Consider the following 24,076-nt stretch of genomic DNA (forward strand, 5'->3'; position numbering starts at 1 on the left):
CTCAGGTAGATACCCAAGAGAAAATAAAACACACACACCCACACACAAAAAATACATGCAGTCTGGGTGTGAGGGATCACACCTGGAACCCTAGCATTTGGGAGGTGGAGGCAGGAAGATCACAGGCTGAATACCATCAAAACTCTGTCTTAAACTTCCTGACTCTGCTCTCCATTAAAAACACATGACGGGCTGGAGAGATGGCTCAGCGGTCAGAAGTCCTGCTTCTAGCTTTTTGCTTATATCTCGACACACAGAAATGTGTGGTTCACATCTGTAATCCTGTCTCAAAAAAAAAACAAAAAACAAACAAAACCCAAAAACTACTTAACCCCCAATATTTTTCTTTTATATAAAAAGGAAACTATTTAATGGTGCATGCCTGTAATCCCAGCACTCAGTGGACAGGGGCAGGAGGATGAGACGCTACCTAAGACCCTATCTCAAAAGTGACCAACTGACCAACACATCCGCAGGGGACATGTCAAGTTGGAGGACAACTTGCATGAGTTGTCCTCACCACGTGGGCTCCACACAGCAAACTCAGGTCACAGCCTTAGGGACAAGAGCCTCTACCCACTCAGTCATCATGCCAGCCCCCAAAACATATGTTTACCAAGCCAGGCACGGTGGCTCACATCTGTAAGCTCAACACGCTGGAGGCAGAGCCAGGGGACTGTGAGAGGAGGACACCCTGGGTTAAATTGTAAGTTCTAGGCTATCCTGGGCTACCCAGTAAGCAAGGTCTCAGGAAAACAAAACATACACCCCATAAGTATGCATATGTGTGAATGTATGTATGCACACGTGTATTTAACATCCAAAGTTAATTAACAGCTGCACCTGCAGTGGCACTGATCCTTTTGGTTCCTATGTCTACAGTTAATACTAAAACCATACACATGACAAACCACGATAAGGACTTGTGTTTAAAGACACTACAGGGTGTGGGCGTGCGTACACAGGTGTGGAGGATAACCTGGCTTCCTTCTACAGCCTGGTATCCTTAGTCAAACTAAGTCAGAGAAGCCAGGATTTAATTACAGGTAAAATAATGAAGAGACAAATGTTAGGGGGTGCTTTCACTCCAATGACACATCACGGGGATAGCCAGGTAACAGACAATGAAATAAAATAGCTAAAATAAAATACTGGAAAGTCACTGGGAGTCTGGTACACTCATGTTCTAGAGCCAAGGGATGCTACATTGAGTTTGGGACATTCCTGTTCTACAGCCAAGGGGCTGTTATATGAGAGTCTGGTACACTTGTGCTCTATACTCATGGGACTGTTATGGCTCTGGGGTTTTCACCTCTAAGTTATTCTGGTAAGAGACAGAAACTCTTAAAATCACTATGTATATTTTGTGGGCTTACTTTGGTTTGTTTGAAGAGAGACTGTTTCCACTTATTCTCCAACCTTAAATTTAGTAAGATTATCTATTATCTCTTTCCTAAACAGATCAGAAAAAGTTCAGAAGGGTTTCCCTGCATACTATAAATTGTTCCAGGAGAGTAGAGACTAGAGAACGAAACATTAAGATTAACCTATGAACTCTCAAAAATATGAACAAGACCAGCATGACTATACCACTAGGTCACGTGCCAACACGGACAGAAATTCCACAGTCCCCCCTGGATGAACAGCTACAGTCAGTCAGTGCCTACCGAGAAGAAGATAATCAGTCTTCCCTAGGGACTGGCTTCTACACAGGCTGCCCAAGCCCAAGTGTCAACCGTGGACACAGCACGCACACACAAAGCTGAATGAACTCCATGCCGCCTATGGACTGCCACCGACAACGACATTAGTGGTTCTGAGCTGCCGAGGCCGACCCGACACCTTCAGAGCCTCTCTTGTGCGCGTACACCGTTCTTCCCATTCCTCTGTTAGTTCACACATGATCTGTTCACTCCAGCCTAGCAACAGCGTTATGAATGACGAAGAACACCTCACGGTGGCTCACTGGAGAAGTCCCTTTAGTTTCAAGGACGAAATAACGCTTTCCCTCAACAATTTATTCCAACTTAATCTGATGAAAACTGTGAGTTGTATAGACTAATGAATCTTACAGAAATTGATCACTTGGAAGACAGACCAGAACGGGGTGAGCCTCCAAACTTTCAGGCTCTACACGCCGGTCTCTCATCGCTCCCTTTCAGAGGGCAGATGTTCAGAGCGGGTGTGTGTGTGTGAGAGCTGACCAGAGCCCTTGCTTAGATCATGCAGAACTACAGCCAAATTAAGAGGTCATGTATGCATTTCCCATACCAACAAACCTTCTGTTTTCCTAGCTTTGTTTTCCCCTTTCTTTTCTTTTTTAGCTTCTAAATTTGTTCTATTTTCTGTATTATGTGATTATAATATCTTAGCTTTTCTAGAGCAAAATGAATTGAAACTACCTGAAACAGAGTAACCTCTTTGGAGAGGCATGAATTAAAATGGAACCATATAATCTTCCCAATACTACCCAGAAAGAAACCTGAATTATTGAAAGAAAAAAAAACAAATAAACAAAATAAAAACCAAACAAGTACAATCTGCTTTCAATCTAATGCTTTTAATTATTTGGGGCTGAGAGAAAATATCAGCCTTAACAACAGTCAGAAGTGTGAAACAACTATTTTTTAATGCTATTTTAAAATAAGTGTCACCACAGAGCTAATAATTATCGAAGCCTTATCACTGTAATAATTAAGAGTAATTTACATAGCTTTCAAAACAGGAATACATTTACTTCGAACAATGGAATCACTGCATTCTGACAATAAATACTTTTTTGATGTTAGAATTGGTGTTATTTACACAGTGGCCTCCACCTGTGACGATCCTAAGGAGAGTTTTTTAATAAATTGCCATAGAAGCAAGATATACACAATAATGATTCACGGTCAGTTGCACCACACCCAGATATTTATCACACAGACACAGTGAGATGGGGAGTCAACGAGGCACTATGATTCTGCCAGAGAGATAGCAATACAGGGACCTGGCAACAGAACATGACACCTGATCTCTTGATCAGTGCGGCTGGGAAGTTGTGGCTATTACGCAAGGTGTACCTTTCTGAAAATCTCGGAAGAAACTGATGTGAAAACAAATTCAATCCAGGAACTCTGCCTGGCTTCATTCGGCTTTCTCCTTAACATCACGATGACGTCACTAAATCTCGGCCATCACAAGCTGGAACCTATATCAATAATTCTAAGATATGCAGTCACATGAGAAAAGAACTCATGTGTCAAGCAGGAGGGGTGGGTGGGGTGGCACGTGACAGAGAGGTGCAGCCAGCCTGGCACTGTTCAGCCCCAGGGCGACTGACTTCTCCATTACCATGTCATGAGCGACGAACAGGAAGAAAAATCCCCAAGTGCCACCCTCTGCGCCCCTCGCCAACCCCGACTACCCGCCAACAATTCTCATTCATAAGTCACCATGATTTTACTTTTTATCCTTTTCATTGTTGTGGTGTCCCTGAGACCCGGGCTGGCCTGGAACTGTGACCCTTCTACCTTAGCTTCCAACTGTTAGCTTTTTAAGGCTTTAGGTGTATTTATGTTATGCATGTGACTGTTTTGCTTGCATGTTTGTATGTTTATCACATGAGTGTCTGGAGCCCATGAAGGTCAGAAGAGGGCATCAGATCCCCTTGAACTGGAGTTACAAAAAGGCTGTGAGCCACCATGTGGGTGCTGGGGACCAAACAGGGGCTCCCCTCGAGAGCAGTAGATGCCGATGCCCTTAGCCGCTGAGCTGAGCCATCTCTCTAGCTCCCAGCTGATAACTATTTAAAAACAAGGAGTCATGGATTAGCCTTACTTTCCCAGCATGCGATGAGCTTATAAAGAACCCCTGCTGGGAATGTACAGCTCGGTTGTAGAGCATGGGTCTGGGCCTCAGCACTACAAACAAACAGGCCATCTTGCTGGTTAATTTTATGTCCAACTTGACACAATCCAGTCATCTGAGAGGAGGGAACCTCAACTGAGAAAATGCCTCCATTAAATCAGGCTGTAGACAAGCCTAGAGAACATTCTCTTCATCAGTGATTGATGAGGGAGGGCCCAGCCCACTGCGGGCGGTGTCAGCCCTGGGCTGGTGATCCTGGGTTCTATAAGAAAGCAGGTTGAGCAAATAGGATGAACAAGCCAGTAAGCAGCATCTCCATGGCCTCTATATCAGCTCCGGCCTCCAGGCTCCGGCCCTGAGTTTGAGTTCCTGTCCTTACTCCTTCAGTGATGTGAAAGCAACACACCAATAAGCCCTTTCTTCCTCAAGCTGTGTGGGTCACGATGTTCCGTCACAGCGACACTCACCCTAAGACATCATCTCTTGTTGGCACACCCAAAATGAGCTAGAATTTAAATCTGTACAGTGCCCGCTGTTTTAAGACACACAGGTCAAGTTCACTGTTTCCAGTTTAGTCTCAGGAATCTACACCATCGGTGATTTGTTTGGGCGATGTTTCAGATTCCTTAGAGAGAGAAAGGGCAGCTTTACTGCTTTGATAGTCTATTTGATTACTTTTAGTTTCATGTTTTTCCATTTAACACTTTCTCTTTGGTCTAATTAAAATTAAAAAAAAAAAATCCCAGCACTGGGGCTGCTGAGGCAGGAGGATTGCCTAGGGTCAAGGCCAGCCTGGATGTTGTCTTAAAAGCAAACAAACCCCAAAGCAAATCAATAGAAGACATACTCTAAGCAAATTAAAGCATCATTACATCAGTAGAACGCTTTGATAACATAACAGTTACTATGGCAACATAACAAACTTCTATTTTGAAAATGAAAGTACATCACTTTTAGGACCAAGTTCTACTCGTCTAAAATGAGTTTTGTATATTTACCTTACAAAATAAGTTTCTACCCTAAGATTCATTAAAAAACCTATATGAATACAAAAATTGCTGGCTCTGAGGCTGATGAGATGCCTCAGCAGGCAAAGCTGCATGCTGATGATCTGAGTTCAATCCCCCCCATGTACCCACACATGTGAACATGCAAACTATACACATATACACATGCAAACATTTTCATTGGTTTGCAGTAACATCAGTGCTTAGGAATATAGATCTAGATATTTATTTTAAAATGTCTTTACTAAAATATGTGTGAGCTGGAAGAAAGAGAATAGTTATGAGTACTTATGAAAGATGTATAGTTAGGAGCTGGAGAGAGGATGCCTTTGTCAGTCAGCCCACAACCACCTGCAGCTCCAGCTCCCGGGGATCTGATGCTCTTTCGGCTTCTGACGGCAGCCGCACTCAAGTGTACATACCCCGCCCCATACACATAAATAAAAAAAAGTATGTCTAAAAAATAACAATGACAACAAAACCCTGAAACAAAATGTGATAAGGAGTAGAAACAACATCGGAATAAATTTAAAACCGGAAGCAATCAAATCAAGAGGAAGGAATGAGCTCAGTGGTTGGCTAGAGTGAGCATGCTGGACAGCACCATCCACGGAACTCCATATGCCTTCACCTTACACAGGGCCTCATGCCAGAGTAAGATACACAGCTAATGAGCTAAAGCTATGTCTCCACATCACAGGCCAACATTTACAGCATCTGACAAGGAGATTTAAATTCATATGCTCAGTATCCATGGATGCTCCAACCTCAAATTCAACCATGAATTGAAAATATATTTTTAAAATGTATCAAAACCAGATGTGCACGGACTCTTCCTGTTATCATTATTTCCTGGACATATATTTAAATTGTATTAGGGATTATTAATAACCTAGCCTTCAATTAAAGACTATAGGATGATGTTCACAGGCTACATGTAAATACTATGCCGCCTTATTTTATTCATCATTATGTGCACGGGTGTTTTGCCTACATGTATGTCTTTGTACCATATGTGTGCCTGTTGCCTGTTGAGGCCAGAAGAGGGAAATTACATTCCCTGAGACCAGAGTTACAGAGTTACATGGGTGCTGGGAATTGAACCTGGGTCTTCTGGGAGAGCGGCCAGTGCTCCTAATCACTGAGCTACATCTCCAGCCCTTACACTATTTTATATAAAGGTCTTCAGCATGTACAAATCTGGTATCTAGGATACCAGAGGATAATTATATTTACACACTGTGTACATGCATGCGTGTGGAGAACAGAAGACAATCTCATGAGTCATTCCTCAGGGTAACGTGTGTGTGTGTGTGTGTGTGTGTGTGTGTGTGTGTGTGTGCAAGCGCGCGTGCAAGTCAGGGAACAATTTCTGGGAGTCAGTTCATTCCTTCCACTGCATCGTTCTTAATCTTGAAATCAGAATACTAATAAAAACTTGGTTCATTTTGAGTGACTCAGACAAATTTTCTGGATTAGAGTTTAATTCAGAAATAACTGAGTAACTGCTATCCTTAAAAATGTCCGGGGGACCAGGCGGGGGCTAGAAAAGAAAAGGCTTGCTGTGAGGGCACACATCTTTAATCCCAGCAATTGAGGGGCACAGACAGGCAGATCTCTGAGAGTTTGAGGCCAGCCTAGCTAGCCTACACAGTGAGTTTCAAGACAGCCAGAGCTATATAATGAGAACCTGTCTCAAAAAACATAACAAAACCAAAAAAGAAAAAGAAAAAAAAATAAAGAAGAAAATGAAAAAATAAATACTGACAGGGACTTCAGCAACTCCAGTTTCTAGGGATTCGAATCCTTCTGGTCCCACAAATGTGGCGCATACATATAGACACAGGGAAAGCACTCACACACATTTAAAAAACAAATGAAAGAAAGAAAAGTCAGCTACCTTTCGAATTCTAACAGGGAAAAAAAATCTACTGCTAACCAGCTGATCAAAATGAAAAATATTATCTATCATGTCCAATAACTGTCATTGCAGCTGTTTGTAAGGCACAAAGCTTCAAACCAAAGTGGAAACAAACATTTTTGATTCTAGATTCCAATATAGGAAAAAAATACTAAAACATTTTCTCCAAACGAAGGAAAAACAGAAAAATTAAAAACCCTGACATTGAAGCAATGTGTTCTTTGAGGGTAAAAGTCAAGTTTGGGGAACTGAGAACCCAGGCAAGCTTCCTGTAGAGCCGCCCTTCCGGGGAAAATGGGGAAGACGGGGAAACGATACACCCAGGAGAGAATTCCAAAGATGATGTATTAGGGTCTGGAAAGACGGCTCAGCAGTTAAGAGCACTGGCTGCTCTTCCCGGAGACGCAGGTTCAATTCCTAGCACCCTCATGGCAGCTCACACCTGTCTGTAGCTCCAGTTCCAGGGGATCCAACACCCTACACAGACATACATGCAGGCCAAAGACCACTGCACATAAAAGTAGAAATGAACCATCCCAAAGAAAAGATGTACTAGAAAGTCCACTTCAACATCAGCGCTCGCTGCTGGGAACGCAGCAGGAGGAGCGGCCTCGCCACCTTCAAGGCACTGGAACAGTTTCAAGCACAGCGGTGACAATTCAACATTTCCACAGCTGGGAAGAGGGACAGAGTTTTCCACACACAAACCCCGAGCAGAGCCTACTGCATCTCAGGAGCTTCATGGTGCCGAGACATTAACACGGGTTATGTAAATCAGCGGAGAGAAATAAAATAACTTGAGTGGCAGAAAAAAATAGGAGAACTCGCTGCCAAGTAAATGCTCTATCAAATGACCTTTAATGGCTAATGCCCTGCCTCCGTTTTTCTCTCCCTGCAGGAAAAGCAGCTAAGCGGTGGCAATCAGAACGGATTCTGCGGCGTTTCCAACCAAACGCCTTTCCATCACTGCCCGAAGCAAGCTGCAAACGCGAAAGCACGCAGTGCTGATGTCTGCCCATAATTCTCGTAAATTACATGATAAATTTTCCCTCTGTCGAAGCCATTTTAACCAATTCTCCGTTAGCTGCAGAAGCAGGGAGCAGAGTTTGAACGGCTAGTAAGATTAACTAAAATGGTGTACTTTCCCCCCGCACTCCCTCTATTAGACAGGCTTAGGAACACTGGAAATCTAAAATGCAGACTGCAAAAGGAACAAAAGCATTGGGACTGATGCATGGGCAGGTGTGTGGGTGAGAAGACAATGACAGAAACCGTGGCGTAACAACCTTTCCGCTTTCTACTCTTTTGTTTCCCGGGTGAAAAGCTGCATGTTGCTCCTGTCCCCTCGAAGCCACCCCACATCACCAAGTATTAACAAACACTCGGTGATTGAAAAGAAAAACTCAGTTCTTAAAATGAAAGGCGTGAGAGCGTGAGTCAAGCCTGAGTCACCGAGCCTTGGAACGCTCCCCGGTTATTCTAAGAAAAATAACCAACACGAGTTCACACAGAACCGCAACGAAGGACCTAGATTTTGAAAAAAAAAAGAATCGAGGCAAAGACGGTTTGCACTGCTATGTTAAAACTCGTTTTTAGCTTGAGTGTGTAAGACAGCATCCTCAGCGTGGCAGCCAGAAGAGCTATTCACAAACACTCTTCCTCCTTCTGAGCACATGGTAAGACTGCCTTCCCCGTCCACTGAACTCAGGTGTGACGGGGAATCTGCAGCAGCTGCCGGTAAAATAGGAACAGCGGGGCTGAGTGGGTGACAGTACCTGCTGCAGAGCTACGGCGACTTCATCTTATCCCCGTTACCCAGACAGAAGCACGACATAGTCACATGCACATACACAATACACACTTGTACACACACATGCACACACACACTAATAATAACAACAATAATAAACAACTTAAGAGGGAGAAGCGACCTTTTGGAAGTGACCAAATCGGCAGAAGCTTTACTAGCCAACAGAGCCTTTGCAACTTCTTTTCCCCTTGTCACTGGGACTGGCAATAATTTAGTTATTCTGATTCTGGAATGAGGATGATAACAACACAGATGGCCTTAAATGGGCAGGTATCAAAAAAAAAAAAAGTTAAAAAGCTAGCATGCTTTAAGACACTGAAAACTCGAATTATTATGCAGCATAGCCCAACCTATCTTGACTAATAGAATTGGTTTTTGTTCTTCTAGACTATCCATACCAAATTCTTTTCCTTTTTAGCTTCTGTTTTGTTTTGTTTTTGTGGGGAGTTGAAGTGGAGATATGTTAAGCAGTAGTGTTAGGAGAAAGAAAGGCACCCAGAAAAAAGGCCTAGCAGACCCCAGAGTGTAGGCGTGGACTTCTCAAAGGAGAGTCGCCTTTTTTTTTTTTTTGAGAGAGTCCTGCTCTGCAGCTCGAGTTGCCCCTGAATTCACCAATGTCTTGCTAAAGTGCTGAGAGTAGAGGCGTGAGCGACACCAGACTTTTCACAGCCTTTCTTCTGTATCTTTCCCTTCCTTGCTTATTATCTGTGTCTGTGCATGCACACACGTGTGTGTACATGCATATGCATGTGTGTGGTGTGTATGTGTATTCATGTGTATGTATATGTGTGTGGTATGTGCATGTATAGATTGTGTGCATCTATTGTGTATGTGTATACATGAGTTGTGTAGCTAATTTAAGATGTAAGAATTAGTTAATAAGAAAGCCTGAGCTATTAGGCCAACCAGTTTATGATTAATGTAGACCTCTGTGTATTTCTTAGGACTGAACAGCTGAGGGATCTGGTAGGAAGGAAACCTCTGTCAACATGTATGTGTTTGTGTGTGTGTGATGTATATGTTTATGAGGGTGGGTGTGTATGCATGTTTGTGTGGTATATTCATGTGAAGGTATAAATGTGAGTGCATATGTACGAACGTGAAGGTGTTCATGTGTGTGTATATATATTCATGTATATGTGTATTTGTGTATGTGTGGTATATACATCTATAAGGGTGTGTGTGTATGCACACGCATGTGGTTTATGCAAGTGCATGTGGTGTATGCATGTGTGAGGGTGTGTGTGTATAAGTGTATTATGTGTATATGTATATAAAGGAATGTGTGCATATGTGTCTGTATGCTAGTGTATATGTGTATTTGTGCATGTATACATGTGTGGTGTGTGCATGTGTGCAGTATATGTGTGCATGCATATATGTGTATGCATGTGACAGTGTACATGTGTATATATGTGTATTCGTGTGTATGTATATGTGTGTGCGTGCATACGTGCTCATAATGTATGTGAGTGAGGGTGTGCAGGTATACACGGAGGCAGAGCGCTTTCCTCCATCACATCGTCATTCTAACTAAATCTCTCACTGAATGCAGAGCTCGCTATTCCAGCTAGACTACCTGGCGGCCTGCCCCTCATGCTGGGGTTACTCCTATGCCTGGCTTTTCTGTGAGCTGGGGACAGGAACTCAGGTCCTCATGCAAACACAACACTACCCACTGGGCCATCTCCTCGCAGCCTTTACATCATTCTTGGTTACTTTACAAAGAAGATGGCTGTTTACTTGGAGACTCAAGCTTAGACTCTGAGCACATGCTCAATAAAGCATGAAGACTACTTGCTGAAGACGGCTAAAAATAACGAAGTAAAAGCTGTCGGTTATTCAAAGCAGGATACTGAACGTGCTCTAAAACCAACAACCACGAAACAAATCACCGTGCCTCTGTTCCTACAAAGCCACAACCATGGGAACACATGGACACACAGGCTCTGCGTTGCTCTTTCCCCTTGCTTTAAAATTCACTGGATTATGCCAAACACTACAATAAGTACATGTCAAGAATTAGCTCAGTTAGGTGGCAGGCTGACCAACCCTGCAACTACCCAAGTCCAGAGCCAGGGTTACGAGTTGGCCCACCCCAACATCCACCCCATCTGTGATTTGCTGGAGCATATGAAGGGACCTGACCTACTGATCCAAAGCTGCAGGATCTCCATGGCACAGGATAAGCAAGAGGAGCTCCAGTGAGGGCCCAGCATTCGACAGTGTAGCAGAAGCCAGAGTCCTTGAACCAGACCAATGGCTCTGTGCAATGAACACTTGCAAGTAAAGATATATAGAGAGAAGGGTTTACTGCGTGACTCAGCGTGTCACACTGCAGCTTCTATGATGAGATAGATTCTTTTCTTTTCTCTCTCTTTTTAAACTTTTTCTTTTCTCCTAAATTTTATTTTATTTTGCAGGGGAGGTTGCAAGGGCAGAGGGCGGATACAAAGAGACAGGGAAATGAATGGGATGGAGATACATGACGTGAAAGACACAAAGAATAAATAAAAAGGAGAAAAAAGAATTAGCTCATTTAGGGGCTGGAGAGACTATTTGCGAAGGACCTGGGTTCAGTTCCCAGACCCACACCAACACCTTTTAAATCACCCCCAACTCTAATTTTGTCTCCTGGTCTCTGCAGGCACCCACATGTGTGTGCATGGTGCACATACACGCACTTAGGTGCACACATATAATAAATGTATTTAAATAAAGAAATAGAGCATACATGGAAGGAATGTTGTATACATAATAAATAAATAAATCTTTAAAAAAAAATAAAGAAATAGATATCTTTAAAAATCAACCAGCTCATCTAATCTCACACTAGCTCATTAAATTTCATGCAAGGCACAGGAGGCAGAGACAGGCAGGATCTCTGTGAGTTCTAGGCCACCCAGTCTACAGAGTAAGTTCCAGGACAGCCAGGGTTGTTACACAGAGAAACTCTGTCTCAAAAACCAAAAGCAACAGGATCTACCTTCATCTACAGAAGAGGACACAAAACACTAACGACAAGAGCCACAGGCCTGAAATCCAGGCACTCCCTACAGTCTAATTTTAACGTTCTGGTTTTCTAGGGATTTATTGTACAAAATTAGCTTTAATTTTCTAATCTCATTGCTGCTATGAAAAATCATGATCTCAGAGGGGAACACTTGGGAAACATAAGCAGGAGGGTCTCTCTGTAAGTTCAGATCTGTTTTGGTCTTCATAGAGAGACTGTCTCAAAATGAGGGGGGAAAGACTGAAAGATCATGGTAGTCTTATCTGAAACTGCTAGAATATTTACAAATTGATAAAAACAAATGATTACCCAGTGAGAAACAACTGCATAGGCTAATTTATGAAAGTATCATGTATGGAAGTCCCCAAACTAATGAGTATCTAATATCTTGATACTATATCTTGGTGTATTTTCAAATTAGAGAGATGTGATCCACTGAAAACAGTGACTCCAAGGAGCAAGGAGAGGTCAGGAGAAGGCAAGCTGCAGGCTATACAAAGAGGGCAGCAGCTGTTTACAAGAACTGTTTCTACAAAGAACGAAAAATAAAACATACTTACAATTTGAGAATCACGACTCTTAGAAAACATTTTTGCAACGTTGAGGCCATCGATAACAATATCAAAAGGAGGACAGGAGTTTATAAAGTTCTCAAATCTCTTCAGTTCCTGAAAAAGCAAAGTCAGACAGAACATCAAGAAGAGCCTAGGGGCTGGGGATGAGGACGGGGGAGGGGGTAGAACACATCTGCTCTGCCTGCAGCCTTGGGTTTGATTCCCAGCACTGCACAAACTAGGAAAGCTACTCCACACCAGAGAAGAGGAGACTGAGAGAGGTCAAGGTCATCCTCGGTCACACAGTGAGCCGCCTGGAGATGTGGAAGACCCTGTCTCAGAACAAACCAATCCAAAAACAACTAAACCAGAGAAGTGAACAAGGGCTTCACTGTAAACATGCCAAGGTGATTATTATTTTGATAACTGGAATATTGCTCCCATAAAAACTCTCTCTCTCTCTCTCTCTCTCTCTCTCTCTCTCTCTCTCTCTCTCTCTCACACACACACATGAAATCTAAAAAGGCTGCATTTAGATGCCAACTGCACGTATCCAGGGCCCTACAATCTTAGTGCTGTCCTCAGGGGACATCTCCGCGCCCAGCCTGATTTCAGACAGTCACTAGCCTGCCAGCGGCACACACAATATCATAAGAGATCAGGATACTGAAATTGTTAAGTCCTGTTCCTAAGAGAAGTGAACACACAGAAATCAGTTACCTGGTAACCGTGGTGAAAGAACAAGGATCTACATTTTAAATTTTTTATTTATTTTCTTGGTGGCACACATCTTTAACCCCAGCACTCTGAAGGTAGATACAGTTAAATCTCTGAGTTTGAGGTCTACTTGGGGATTTTTGAGTCAGCGAGGGCTACACAGTGAGTTTGTCTCAAAAAAAATTTTTTTTCTTGAGCTTTGTTTTTTGAAACAAGGGCTTGCTATACAGTTCAGGTTGGTCTCGAACTCACTATGTACTCTAGGCTGGCCAGGAACAGGAACCTCCTGCCCATGCCTGCTGAGTGCTGGGAGTACAAGTATGTGCCATTACTGGAGAGAGCAAAGGGGAGACGGGATATAATTATATTTCGATTAAAAGCATATGGTTAGCCTGGCGGTGGTGGCACACATCTTTAATCCCAGCAATCCTGGGAGGCAGAGACAGGTGGATCTCTTTGAGTTTAAGGTTTACCTGGTCTACAGAGCTAGTTCCAGGACAGCCAGGGCTACACAGAGAAACGCTGACTCAAAACACACACACCTGCCGGGCGATGGTGGCGCACGCCTTTAATCCCAGCACTCCTGAGGCAGAGGCAGGCAGATCTCTGTGAGTTGGAGACCAGCTTGGTCTACAGAGCTAGTTCCAGGACAGGCTCCAAAGCCACAGAGAAACCCTGTCTTGAAAAACCAAAAACCAAAAAACAAAACACACACACACACAGAAAAAACTAACCAAACATTTAAACAAATGTTTAAAAATGCTATGCTAACACAGAGAGAGACAGAGACAGAGGCGTCAGAGAAACAGCAGGCATGGTCGTGATATCCTACACCTGAAATCCAGCACTGGGAGATAGGAAAGGAAAGAGAGGGGAGGAGAAGAGAGTGCAGTGGAGTCTGGGGCAGGAAGACTCTGGAGAAGAAGGTGGTTAACAATGGGGGAGGGGCAGGAGGGCTTAGTAAGAACAAAGCAATGACACTTAGGGTGGAAATTCAAACCCGTTTCTTTGTGTGCCAATACAAAATTAATGCCTGGTGGTGATGGCATGCATGTCTAATCCCAGCATTTGGGAGGCAGAGGCAGGTGGATCTCTGTGAGTTTGAGGTTTGCCTGGTCTAAAGAGCAAGATCCAGGAAAGCCAGGGCTACACAGAGAAAGCCTGTCTTGAAAACCAAACCAAAACAAAAATTAAGTTAGTAGAGGAAATTTATACTTGGTATTAGCCAAAAGGCCAGAAATAATAGAAGAGTACATTTGATATAGGAGGAAACAAATAATTTTAAATGTGATTATTCTTTACAATTTTACACATACATACACCTGTAATGTACTTTGATCATATTCTTCCCCCCTTATGCTCTTTCATCCCCTTACCACCTCAAATTAAATTCAGTAAGGCAAACAGTGAAGAACTGTCCTCATCCTCTATTTCCCATTGCATACAAAATTATTTTAAAATGGATCGCAGAAGGCTGAAGAGATGACTCAGTAGTCAAGAGCAGTAGCTGCTCTTGTAGAGGACCCGGACTCAATTCCCAGCACCCACAAAAAGACAACCATCTGTAATTCCTGTTCCAGGGGATCCAACGTCATCTTCTGGCTTCCTTGGTACACAGAGGTACATAGAGAGATGCAAGTAAAGTCCACCCATACACATACAAAAATAAAATAATTAAAATTAAAATTTGTATTTGGTAACAAAACCAACTAAATATTGGTTGGAATAGGGATACTAATAATAAATAAGATTTATTTATTATGTATACAAGGAACATCAGTTTCTATAAATGAGAGCAAAATATCAAGAAGAATTAAAGATTTCTATGCACTACTGAATGAAATACAAAGGAAAGGACATGGCTGTTCCTAGGTATGGTGGAGGACAAAGTTTACTGTAGATACGTGGGAGGAAAATGCCCAGAGGCAGGGACATGTGGGAGAGTCCAGAGTGGTCATGACCCTGAGCCATGTGAGGAGAAGGGAGGAGAAGGGAGAGGGGAGAGACATGATGAGGTGCCCCCGTCAGGAGGCCAAAGGGACAGGGGGTGACCAAAATGTCTGGATTCTACAGGGACAAAGGGTGACCACAATGTCTGGATTATATATGAAAGAGCCTCAGAGGGAAGGGCAGCCCAGACCCTGGGCCAGAAAGTTCAGGGTAGGGGGCGGGTATGCCAGCCAACCCTGTAACAGGTAGAGACTGAGGGATGCTGGGAGAACCTGGAGGCCAGGTCTGCTTCGATATGTTAAACAGACACATCAGCCGTTTGTCCCAGGTTTGAAACTTAACAAATATGATTATCATTTTTGTTTGTTTCTCCCATATACAGCTAAATAAACAAAAGGAAACAGGACAAGTGCATTAAATTGCCAACACTGAAGCTTTCCTAAGAGGCCATTTCTAATATATCAGGAGGTCAGGAGGATTGGTAAGAGTGTGAGGCCACACTGGGGCTGTACCAAAAAAAAGTGTCACCAATAACCAGCAGAGCAGACATTCTCCACTACACTGCCGGCTATCATTTTGGTGCTGTGCTTAGTAACATATTGTATTCATCTCAGTAATGGCAAACACGGACATCAAAATGAGTCTCATAAAAAGTTAGACTAGATAACTTACAAACTCCCCTTTCTATTCTGATATTGTGGTGTTCAGAGCAGTTGGAAATTCCTTAAAACTACAGACTGGGAAAAGGTATGCCTGAGACAATTTATGGGAAAGGTGACTCTCTGGATGCCATAAAATCCCCATCCAAAGACTATCCTCCTGGTCTGTATTTCTACTCAGAGAAGAAGGTCCAGAACGCCAGGCTGCTCCTCCACTCCCACTGCTCAGGTCCATCCACCGGGGACACTGTCAGTGAGGGATCCATGCAGTATTCCCAAAGGTGCTCCTGAAGCTCAGGTTGAGTTTTAGTTTATTTTTGAGAAAGCATCTTTTGATTATGTAGCTCTGGCTGTTCTAGAACTAGTTATAAAGATCAGGCTATTCTTGAACTCACAGAAATCCACCTGCTTCTGGAGTGAAATACATTTATTTTGTTGAATGCAAAAGCCACCAGGCAGTTAATGCAGACAAGATGTGACCAAAATAGAGTTGGCCTACTGAGGTAGTCCACACGAAAGACAAGACAGAGCAGTGCAAGCCTGAAAGCCCAGCAGCTTGCATGGAGGGTGAACTTGAATAGAGGTGAGTGTGTGGGTGCACGCCTCAATCCCATCATTTGGAGCTGGAGAACTAAGAGGTCAATACATAGCTACATAGGGAGGTGGAGGGCAGTCTGGGCTACACAAGACCCTGTTCAAAATAAAACAAAGAAAATATTACCCAATAAACAATCTAAGAAGAACTATTTCTTTCATGTCTATTATTGGTTTATATGTAAATGTACATTGCCCAATGATCCAGGATATAGAAAGTCTACCTAAACATTAATCCTTTACTTCTTGGCTGTCACTAAAAACATTTTTTTTTCTTAAAATGGTTTAATGAGATATAATTGATGTGTGATTTCCCTCTGTATGCTGTGAATATGTTTTACTAGCATTGGTTAATAAAAGAAGCTGCTTTGGTCTATAGCAGGGCAGAATATAGTCAGGCTGGAAGAGATATATATAGAGAGAGTAGGCGGAGTCAAGGATTATGTATATTACTATGTTTACTTTGAATTTTTTTGATTGTGAATTAGCTAAATTGAGAGAGACACTCATTGTAAAGGCTACTAAGCTAAGCCAACATATATACTTTAAAGGTATCTTGACTTCAAAATTTGGGTCTAAGGATACGTTACTTTAAAAATCAGGCCTCAAACTCACAGTCCTCCTGCCCCACCCTCCTGAGAACTGGAATTGTGGGTAATTATAACCATGCTTCAGTCATTGCCTTTTTTTATTCACTTGATGCTTTACAATATAAGTGAAATGTAACCAAAAGGAATTGTAAATATGATTCACAAACAGGCTATTAACACAAATGTTGGGAGGGATCAAGCAGGTAAAATAAATGCTAACACTGGCTAAATATAAGAAAATAAAAGAGGGCTGGCCAGATGGCTCAGTGGGGAGGGGGCTTGCTTCCAAGTTCCAGAATCCACAGGGTAGAAAAGATAACTGATATTCACAAGTTGTCCTCTTGTTTTAACATGCATGAGATAAGTTTTTAGGACATGGCTTTAAAAGAAAATTCATGTGAGCATGGTGGTGCACATTGTTAATCCTAGAACTTGTGAGTTTCAGGCTACATAGTGAGACCCTGTCTCAAAAAATGGAGTGGTAGTGTACACCTGTATTTTCAGCATTCTGGAGGAAGTGGAGAGGGGTAGATTACAAGTTTAAGCTCATCCATGTGCATAGTTTAAAGACAGCTGAGCTACAAGAGAGTTTCTTTCTCTTTTTCCTCTCTCTCTCTCTCTCTCTCTCTCTCTCTCTCTCTCTCTCTTGTTGTTGTTGTTGTGGTGGTGGTAGTTTCTGCGAGACGGGGTTTCTCTGTGTAATACTGGCTGTCTTGGAATTCATTCTGTAGACCAGGCTGGACTTGAACTCAAAGATCTGCTCACATCTACCTCCAGAGAACTGGGATTAAAGGTGTGCACCACTGTCAGGTGAGAGATTTTCCTGAGAGAGAGAGACAGAGACAGACAGAGAGAGGAAGCACTCTGGGCACAGAGACACTTACACTTACCTACAGCTCAGCATTTGGGAGACTGGGGTGGGAGGACAAAAAGTTCAAGGTCATCCTCAGCTAGAGTGACTATAAGGCCAGCCTGAGCTACAGGAGACCCTGAACCCTTCAAAAGATTGTATCTTGAGTTTAAATTAAGAAAAAAGAAACTCCTTGTTACTATAAGCTTGAAAAGTGTAAAAAAAAAAATGTAAAATGAACTCTAAAATCACCAGCAGTTTTATTTCTTTACTTTACCCTAGCTCACGCTAGAAACAATGAAGCAAGTCTGCCAAGTGGTCTTACCATTGTAACACGGAAATGCAGTCTAAACTATGGGAGCAAGAAACAGGAATTTTAACATGACACATAAGCTCCAGAACAAAGGAAAAAGCCGATGTATAATTATACGAATCTTAAGACCCACATGGCGAGCCTAACTCTACTTTAAATTCTCCTAATATGTGAGAAGACTAACAGGTTGAGCAAGTAATTTTTCTTGGTAGGTGGAGATGCTAAAATTTGTAACACCCCCCCTCCCCGACAATGTTTCTCTGTGCAGCCCTGTGACTGTCCTGGAACTCACTCTGTAGACCACGCTGGCCTTACACTCAGACAGAGATCTGCCTCTGCATTGAGAGTGCTGGGATTAAAGACATGCGCCACTATCGCCCAGCAAAACAGACACGGCATTTTTTTTTTAAAAACAGAAAGAAAGGGGGTATTAAGACAACTGGCTTTAGTCATACTGGAAGTGGAAAAGCAGGGGAATACCAGCTATTTTAGATACAAGCAATGTTCCCAACGTGGGAACATCAATAAAAAATATCTTTATAACTAATGTCTCAATTATGTGACTTCTTTAGGACATGGTTCCCAAATAATCCCCAGCACTAAGACCAGTACACAGGGCGTCAGATATGAGGGAGCCAAGGAAATCGCTATAGCTCCTGAGGTTCAAAATGCCCCTTTGTGATGAAATATCTTGCAGCTGTAGCTAAGACTCAGTCTGCTACAGCAGAGGCAGAGGTGCTATGCCAGTTTCCAAACTGACACACTTGCGCACTGCTGAAGGGCCCGTATCAGCCTAAGACCCTGGCTTCATTAGAACAGCATCTGCATTGTGACTTGTTTATAAGCTGAATTTTTTCCGTCACAATAAGAGAAGAACTGAGGGGAACACGTCTATCAATAACTGCATGACTGCCTTACTGCAAGTAGGGAAACTAAGCCACATATCCAAAAGGTACCGTTAGAGCGTGGCAGTCAAAACAGAGGCTGGAGAACCCAAGCCTTTCTCAAACCTTGCCAAAAGAGAAAGTTTAGCAAGCTCAGACTTTAGTTTCCCACAGTTATTTCGTTAGCTGTGACTACGACAGTATATCCTTTTTTTGTTTATGTTTTAATGGCTTTTTGAGACAGGGTTTCTCTGGGTAGCCCTGGCTGTCTTGGAACTCGCTCTGTAGACCAGGCTGGATTTGAACTCACAGAGATCCTCCTGCTTCTGCCTCCTGAGTGCTGGGATTAAAGGTGTGTGCCAGATTTGGGAGGTATTTATGTCAGGAAGTTTTGCTCGCTTTTTTTCATCTTACGGAAATCAGAAAATTCAGATGAAATTTCAAGGTTTCAGGGTTACAGAAGAGCTCAGTTGGCCTGTGTAAAAATGCTGCATGTGGATTGTGAGTTTGCATCACCAGCATTGGGAGGCGGGCAGGATGAATTTCAGGCCCCTGAGGAGCTTTGGGGGAGAGGCAGTAAAATCTCTGAATTCAAGGCCACCCTTGCCCCAGAGTGAGTTCCAGAATAGCCAGGGCTACACAGAAAAAACCCATGTTAAAAAACCAATAAATACGTCCCTAAATCTTTGTAGTCAAGTATAGCAGCACACTCATGGAATCCCAGCAAGGAGGGAGGTGTTCAAGTTTGAGGTCAGTTTTAGCTACACCGTGTACCCTGACTCAAATAAACATAGCTAGAGGTGTAGGTCAGTGGTAGAGCGCTTGCCTACCATGTACAAGGCTGTGGGTCTGATCCCAGCATCGCCCAAATTAAGCAAAATAAAGATAATAAAAATAATTAACCAAACGAGTAAGCTGCATTTCTCACAACAAAATATTTATTTAGGTTTTTGAGATAATATCACATGCAGTCCAGGCTGGTCTTGAACTTTCTCTGTAGCCAAAGATGACTCTGAACTCTGGATACTCCTGCTTCTACATCCTACGTGCCTTGACTACACGCACTTGCTCCCACGCTTCATTTATGTGATGCTAGGGACTGAATTCAGGGCTTTGTTTGGGCTAGGCAAGCGCTCTACTAACTCAACTACGTCTGTCCAGCTCCTAAAATCCTTTAGTACGTGGTTGAACTTAAAAGGAAAACAAAACGCCAAGTGCCAAAGACAAAGCCGCATCTTAGGGTGGGGATGGAAGCATAAGCTTTGGCACTAACACTGGGAGGAGTTAGTCAACAGTCTGACTTTTGATAGCCTGCAGGAAATGGCACCCTATCAAACCCTGGGCCCAAATGAGAGATCAGAAGCAAACTCATGAATAAATAAGAAACTTAAGTGAACAAATATTGTTTGTTTGTTTTTCCATCAGGGGACTAAGAAAGGAAGAAGATTCCTGAAGAAAAGGTACACACAGGCACATATTAAACAGGCCTGGAACACAAATTCAGACAAAGTCATGTGCTCACAAGAATGAGTACAGGAAGTGGGCCTCGTCTGGGAATAGCTCTGAGAAATTTGGCTAAAGCAAACAAAACATCCCCGGAGAGTATCAACAGTCCTATCCATGAAGGCATTCCTACAGAGAGAAAAACTTCCCTACAGATGGACTCATTGGTTCAAACCATAAGCACACAGGAAACTATCAATCATGTATGAGTCCTCTCATGAACAAGAACGGAGTCCAAAGAACTCAGGCTAAGGATAACAGAATGACCTAAGAGACAATAGGAAATAAATGTTAAAACCAGCCTGGTGATGACCTAGGGGACAACATAAGCCTTAAATACCAGGCCTGGTGATGCACACCTGTGACCCCAGTATTGCGGGGACTGAGGCAGAAGTATCACGAGTTTGAAGACAGTATGGGCTATGTAAATAAAACCTTGTCTCAAGAAACAAATACCATAGCTTTGTAAAATTATTTAAAACATAAAAGTTTTAAAAATCCTCAGAGGGGGCTGGAGAGATGGCTCAGAGGTTAAGAGCATTGCCTGCTCTTCCAAAGGTCCTGAGTTCAATTCCCAGCAACCACATGGTGCCTCACAACCATCTGTAATGAAGTCTGGTGCCCTCTTCTGGCCTGCAGACATACATGCAGATAGAAATATTGTATACATAATAAATAAATATTAAAAAAAATCCTCAGAAATTGGAGCATAAGTCCTGCAATTAAAAATCTGAACTATGGGCTAGAGAGATGGCTCAGAGGTTAAAAGCACTGGGTGTTCTTCTGGAGGAGGTGGCTTCGATTCCGAGCACCCACGTGACAGCTCAGGGAAGTCTTTCCAGTTTCTGGGGATCTGAAACCCTCTCGTGGCTTCCTTGAATTTCAGGTACACATATGGTACACAGACATACATGCAGACTTAATACCCATATATATAAGACTTTTAGAACTTCTAACATAGCCTGAAATCGAGCCAGCGATACAGTTCAGGGCAGAGCGCCTGCCTGCAGGGTGCAGCTCTGGGTTCACTCCCCAGCACTGCACCAAAAGCAAAGACAAAAAGCACAACTGAAATAACTGAAACCACGAGGCTGGGGAAAGTAAATAATAAACTGTGGTGTATTCACAGGCTAGAGTGCTATGCAGCAACTAAAGGAAACCATGTAACCACACAAATACAAAACATATAAAACCAAATCTAATGTTAAATGAAAGCAGACAAAAGGGTCACACGTTCTGGGATTTTTGTTATATTAAATGTTTAGTAGAGGCAAAACTACAGAGAACGGATCATCGCTTACCTGGAGCTGGGTGTAAAAGCAAGGTTAACCCCAAAGCGTCCAAGGAAACTTCTGGAGAAAAGAAGCAGCCTAATACTGCAGTATAGTAATGGTCACATGAATACATAAACTCTCTCAGAAATCATTGAACTGCACACTTATGACGGGTGAACTACGACCTGCAAACTACTAACCAATTGTGTGTGGGAAGAGGGGAGCCTAAGTAGATAAAGAATAGACATCTGGGGCCTGAGAGATGGTTCCGTGGGGAAAGGTGCTGGTGGGCAAAGCCAGATGACCAGAGTTTGGTGCCCGGAACACACAGGTGGGAGAATAGCCTCCAGGAAGGGGCCCTTGATTTTCACATGAGCACTATGGTGCGGAAATGCACACCAAATAAATATAAGAATACATAAATAAAGTAGTGTGAGACATCTGAAGAGGCAGAAATGCAAATCTAAAGACGTTACCCCCAAATATAATTCGAATGTATAGAGTCAATGAAATACATTAAAAATGAAGAAAGACGGGGAACGAGAGCATCCAGTAGGAATGTTAGAAGCGAAACTTGAAGGCATGAAGGCTGAGAATTATGTAGAATTGAGTCAAGATGTGAAAGCTCAGTTTCCAGAAGCTGATAAATCCCAAGGGGAGAATGACTATACCTCACCTAGGTGCGTCAGAGTGAAACAAGGGCAGAGAAAAACAACTGTCAGAGAAACAATAGAGACCCTGTGCAAGGGAGCAGAAGCTGAACAGAAAGCAAACTTCTCCATAGCAACAACAGCAAGAAGATAATGGGCTGCGTCTTCAAACACTCTCTGTTATCTGTCGCCTGAGTGAGCAACATAAAGACATTTTGAAGAATGGAAAAGTTTCCCGCTCAGCCTGCCGCTGCAAGCCTGGTACTTAGTAAGATATCCACCAGGAAGCGTGAGGTCTGGGGAGCATGCAGGGCTGGAGCTACACAGACCTGGGAGTCACTGGCATGCATGTGCTAAAGAAAACCAGAGGTACTGAAGTATAGGGAGAGCGGGCAGAAGAGCAGAAGGAAGGAAGGCCCAGGGTGAAGGAACTCGGAGGAACAACAGAAGTTTAGGGGTTAGGCAGAAAGAACACCTGCAAGTCACTCCCGAATGGCCTTCCAACATTTTTTATTCAGGGGAGCTATTCTTTATTAAAAAGGGCAATCAGAGGCTAGAAAACAGCTCAACGTATCAATAAAGTACTTGCCACACAAACATAAGGTCTGGAGTTTAGATCCCTGGCAGCCACATAAATGTCAGCCGTGCACGGTGGCCCCCCTGTAATCTGCCCTCAGGCCATAGACAGGAGATTCCAGAAGCAAGCAGGCGAGAAGGACTAGCTAAACCAGAGAGAGCAACCAAGGAAGACACCTGACCTCAGCCTCTGGCCACAACATACGTGCACACCAGCACACAACACGTCCACACTCGTGCACCGGCATGCACACTGGCATGCGCACATACACCAGACACACATGAATGCAATAAAGTGAAAAGTGAAATAAAAACGACAAGGCTAATATCTTAGAGTGACAATATGGCGCAGAAATGGGCTAGGCCTGGGACCCACACCGGTCTGGGAATGACCAGGAGCCCTTCCACTCTGGCCCTCATCGACATAGACAGATAACAGGGTCTACCCTGAAGGGCTGTACACACAGGGAACACACCACAGCTCTCTAACCTGCAGGGCAGTGTAATCGTCTCACTCTCCTGGTAGATTGTGTTGGCAATATGTTTCAAAATCTAAAAATACTGTTACTCTATGTGATCCGGTAATTTTATTCTGGTCTGATGAGCATTTACTTCTAGGGGCTCAATATTTAAAAGTTACAAATACATAGTAAGTTCATAAAAACATGTTTATCAGATTTTAGAGATTAGAATTAAGTAGCCAGGCCGAGTGTCTATGCTTGGAACCCCAGTACTCATGTAAACGGGGACTGCTTTTCCGTTTCCCAGTCAGCCAGACCTGAATAATCACATAAAACTAATTAATTACAACATTGTTTGACCAATAGTTCAAGCATATTCCAAACTAGCTCTTATGTATTAAATTAACCCATTTCTATTAATCTGTGTATCGCCACAAAGGTGTGGCATTACCTCATTTTCTACATGTCTTGTTTCCTTGGCGGTTGGCTGGCATTTTTCTCCTTCAGCAGCTACATGGCGTCTCCCTGACTCCACTTTCTTTCTCCCTGCATTCAGTTCAGTCTTCTCACCTACCTATATTCTGCCCTGCCATAGGCCAAAGCAGCTTCTTTATTAACTAATGGTAATAAAACATATTCACAGCATACAGAGGGGATTCCCACATCATCTCCCCTTTTCTGTCTAAATAAAAAGGTTTTAACTTTAACATAGTAAAATTACATATAGAGCCGGGCGGTGGTGGCACTTGCCTTTAATCCCAGCACTCGGGAGGCAGAGGCAGGCGGATCTCTGTGAGTTCGAGGCCAGCCTGGTCTAGAAGAGCTAGTTCCAGGACAGGAACCAAAAAAAAGCTACGGAGAAACCCTGTCTCAAAAATCAAAAAAAAAAAAAAAAAAAAAA

General features: G+C 43.0%; 1 protein-coding gene across 2 annotated transcripts in view; it reads right to left on the reverse strand.

Moving 5' to 3' along the window:
* Prorp (protein only RNase P catalytic subunit) overlaps positions 1-24,076 on the reverse strand; it is an 89,106-nt gene that overhangs the window by 35,719 nt on the left and 29,311 nt on the right. For both annotated transcript variants that reach the window (XM_050138865.1, XM_050138864.1), the window contains exon 5: positions 12,161-12,268. In XM_050138865.1, coding sequence (XP_049994822.1) covers positions 12,161-12,268 — 108 coding nt within the window. The remainder of the gene's footprint in view (positions 1-12,160; positions 12,269-24,076) is intronic.

This window comes from Alexandromys fortis, unplaced genomic scaffold (genome assembly GCF_014885135.2).
Source record: "Alexandromys fortis isolate MF-2015 unplaced genomic scaffold, M_Fortis_MF-2015_v1.1 scaffold_35, whole genome shotgun sequence".
In the NCBI taxonomy this organism is placed as follows: Eukaryota; Metazoa; Chordata; class Mammalia; order Rodentia; family Cricetidae; genus Alexandromys; species Alexandromys fortis.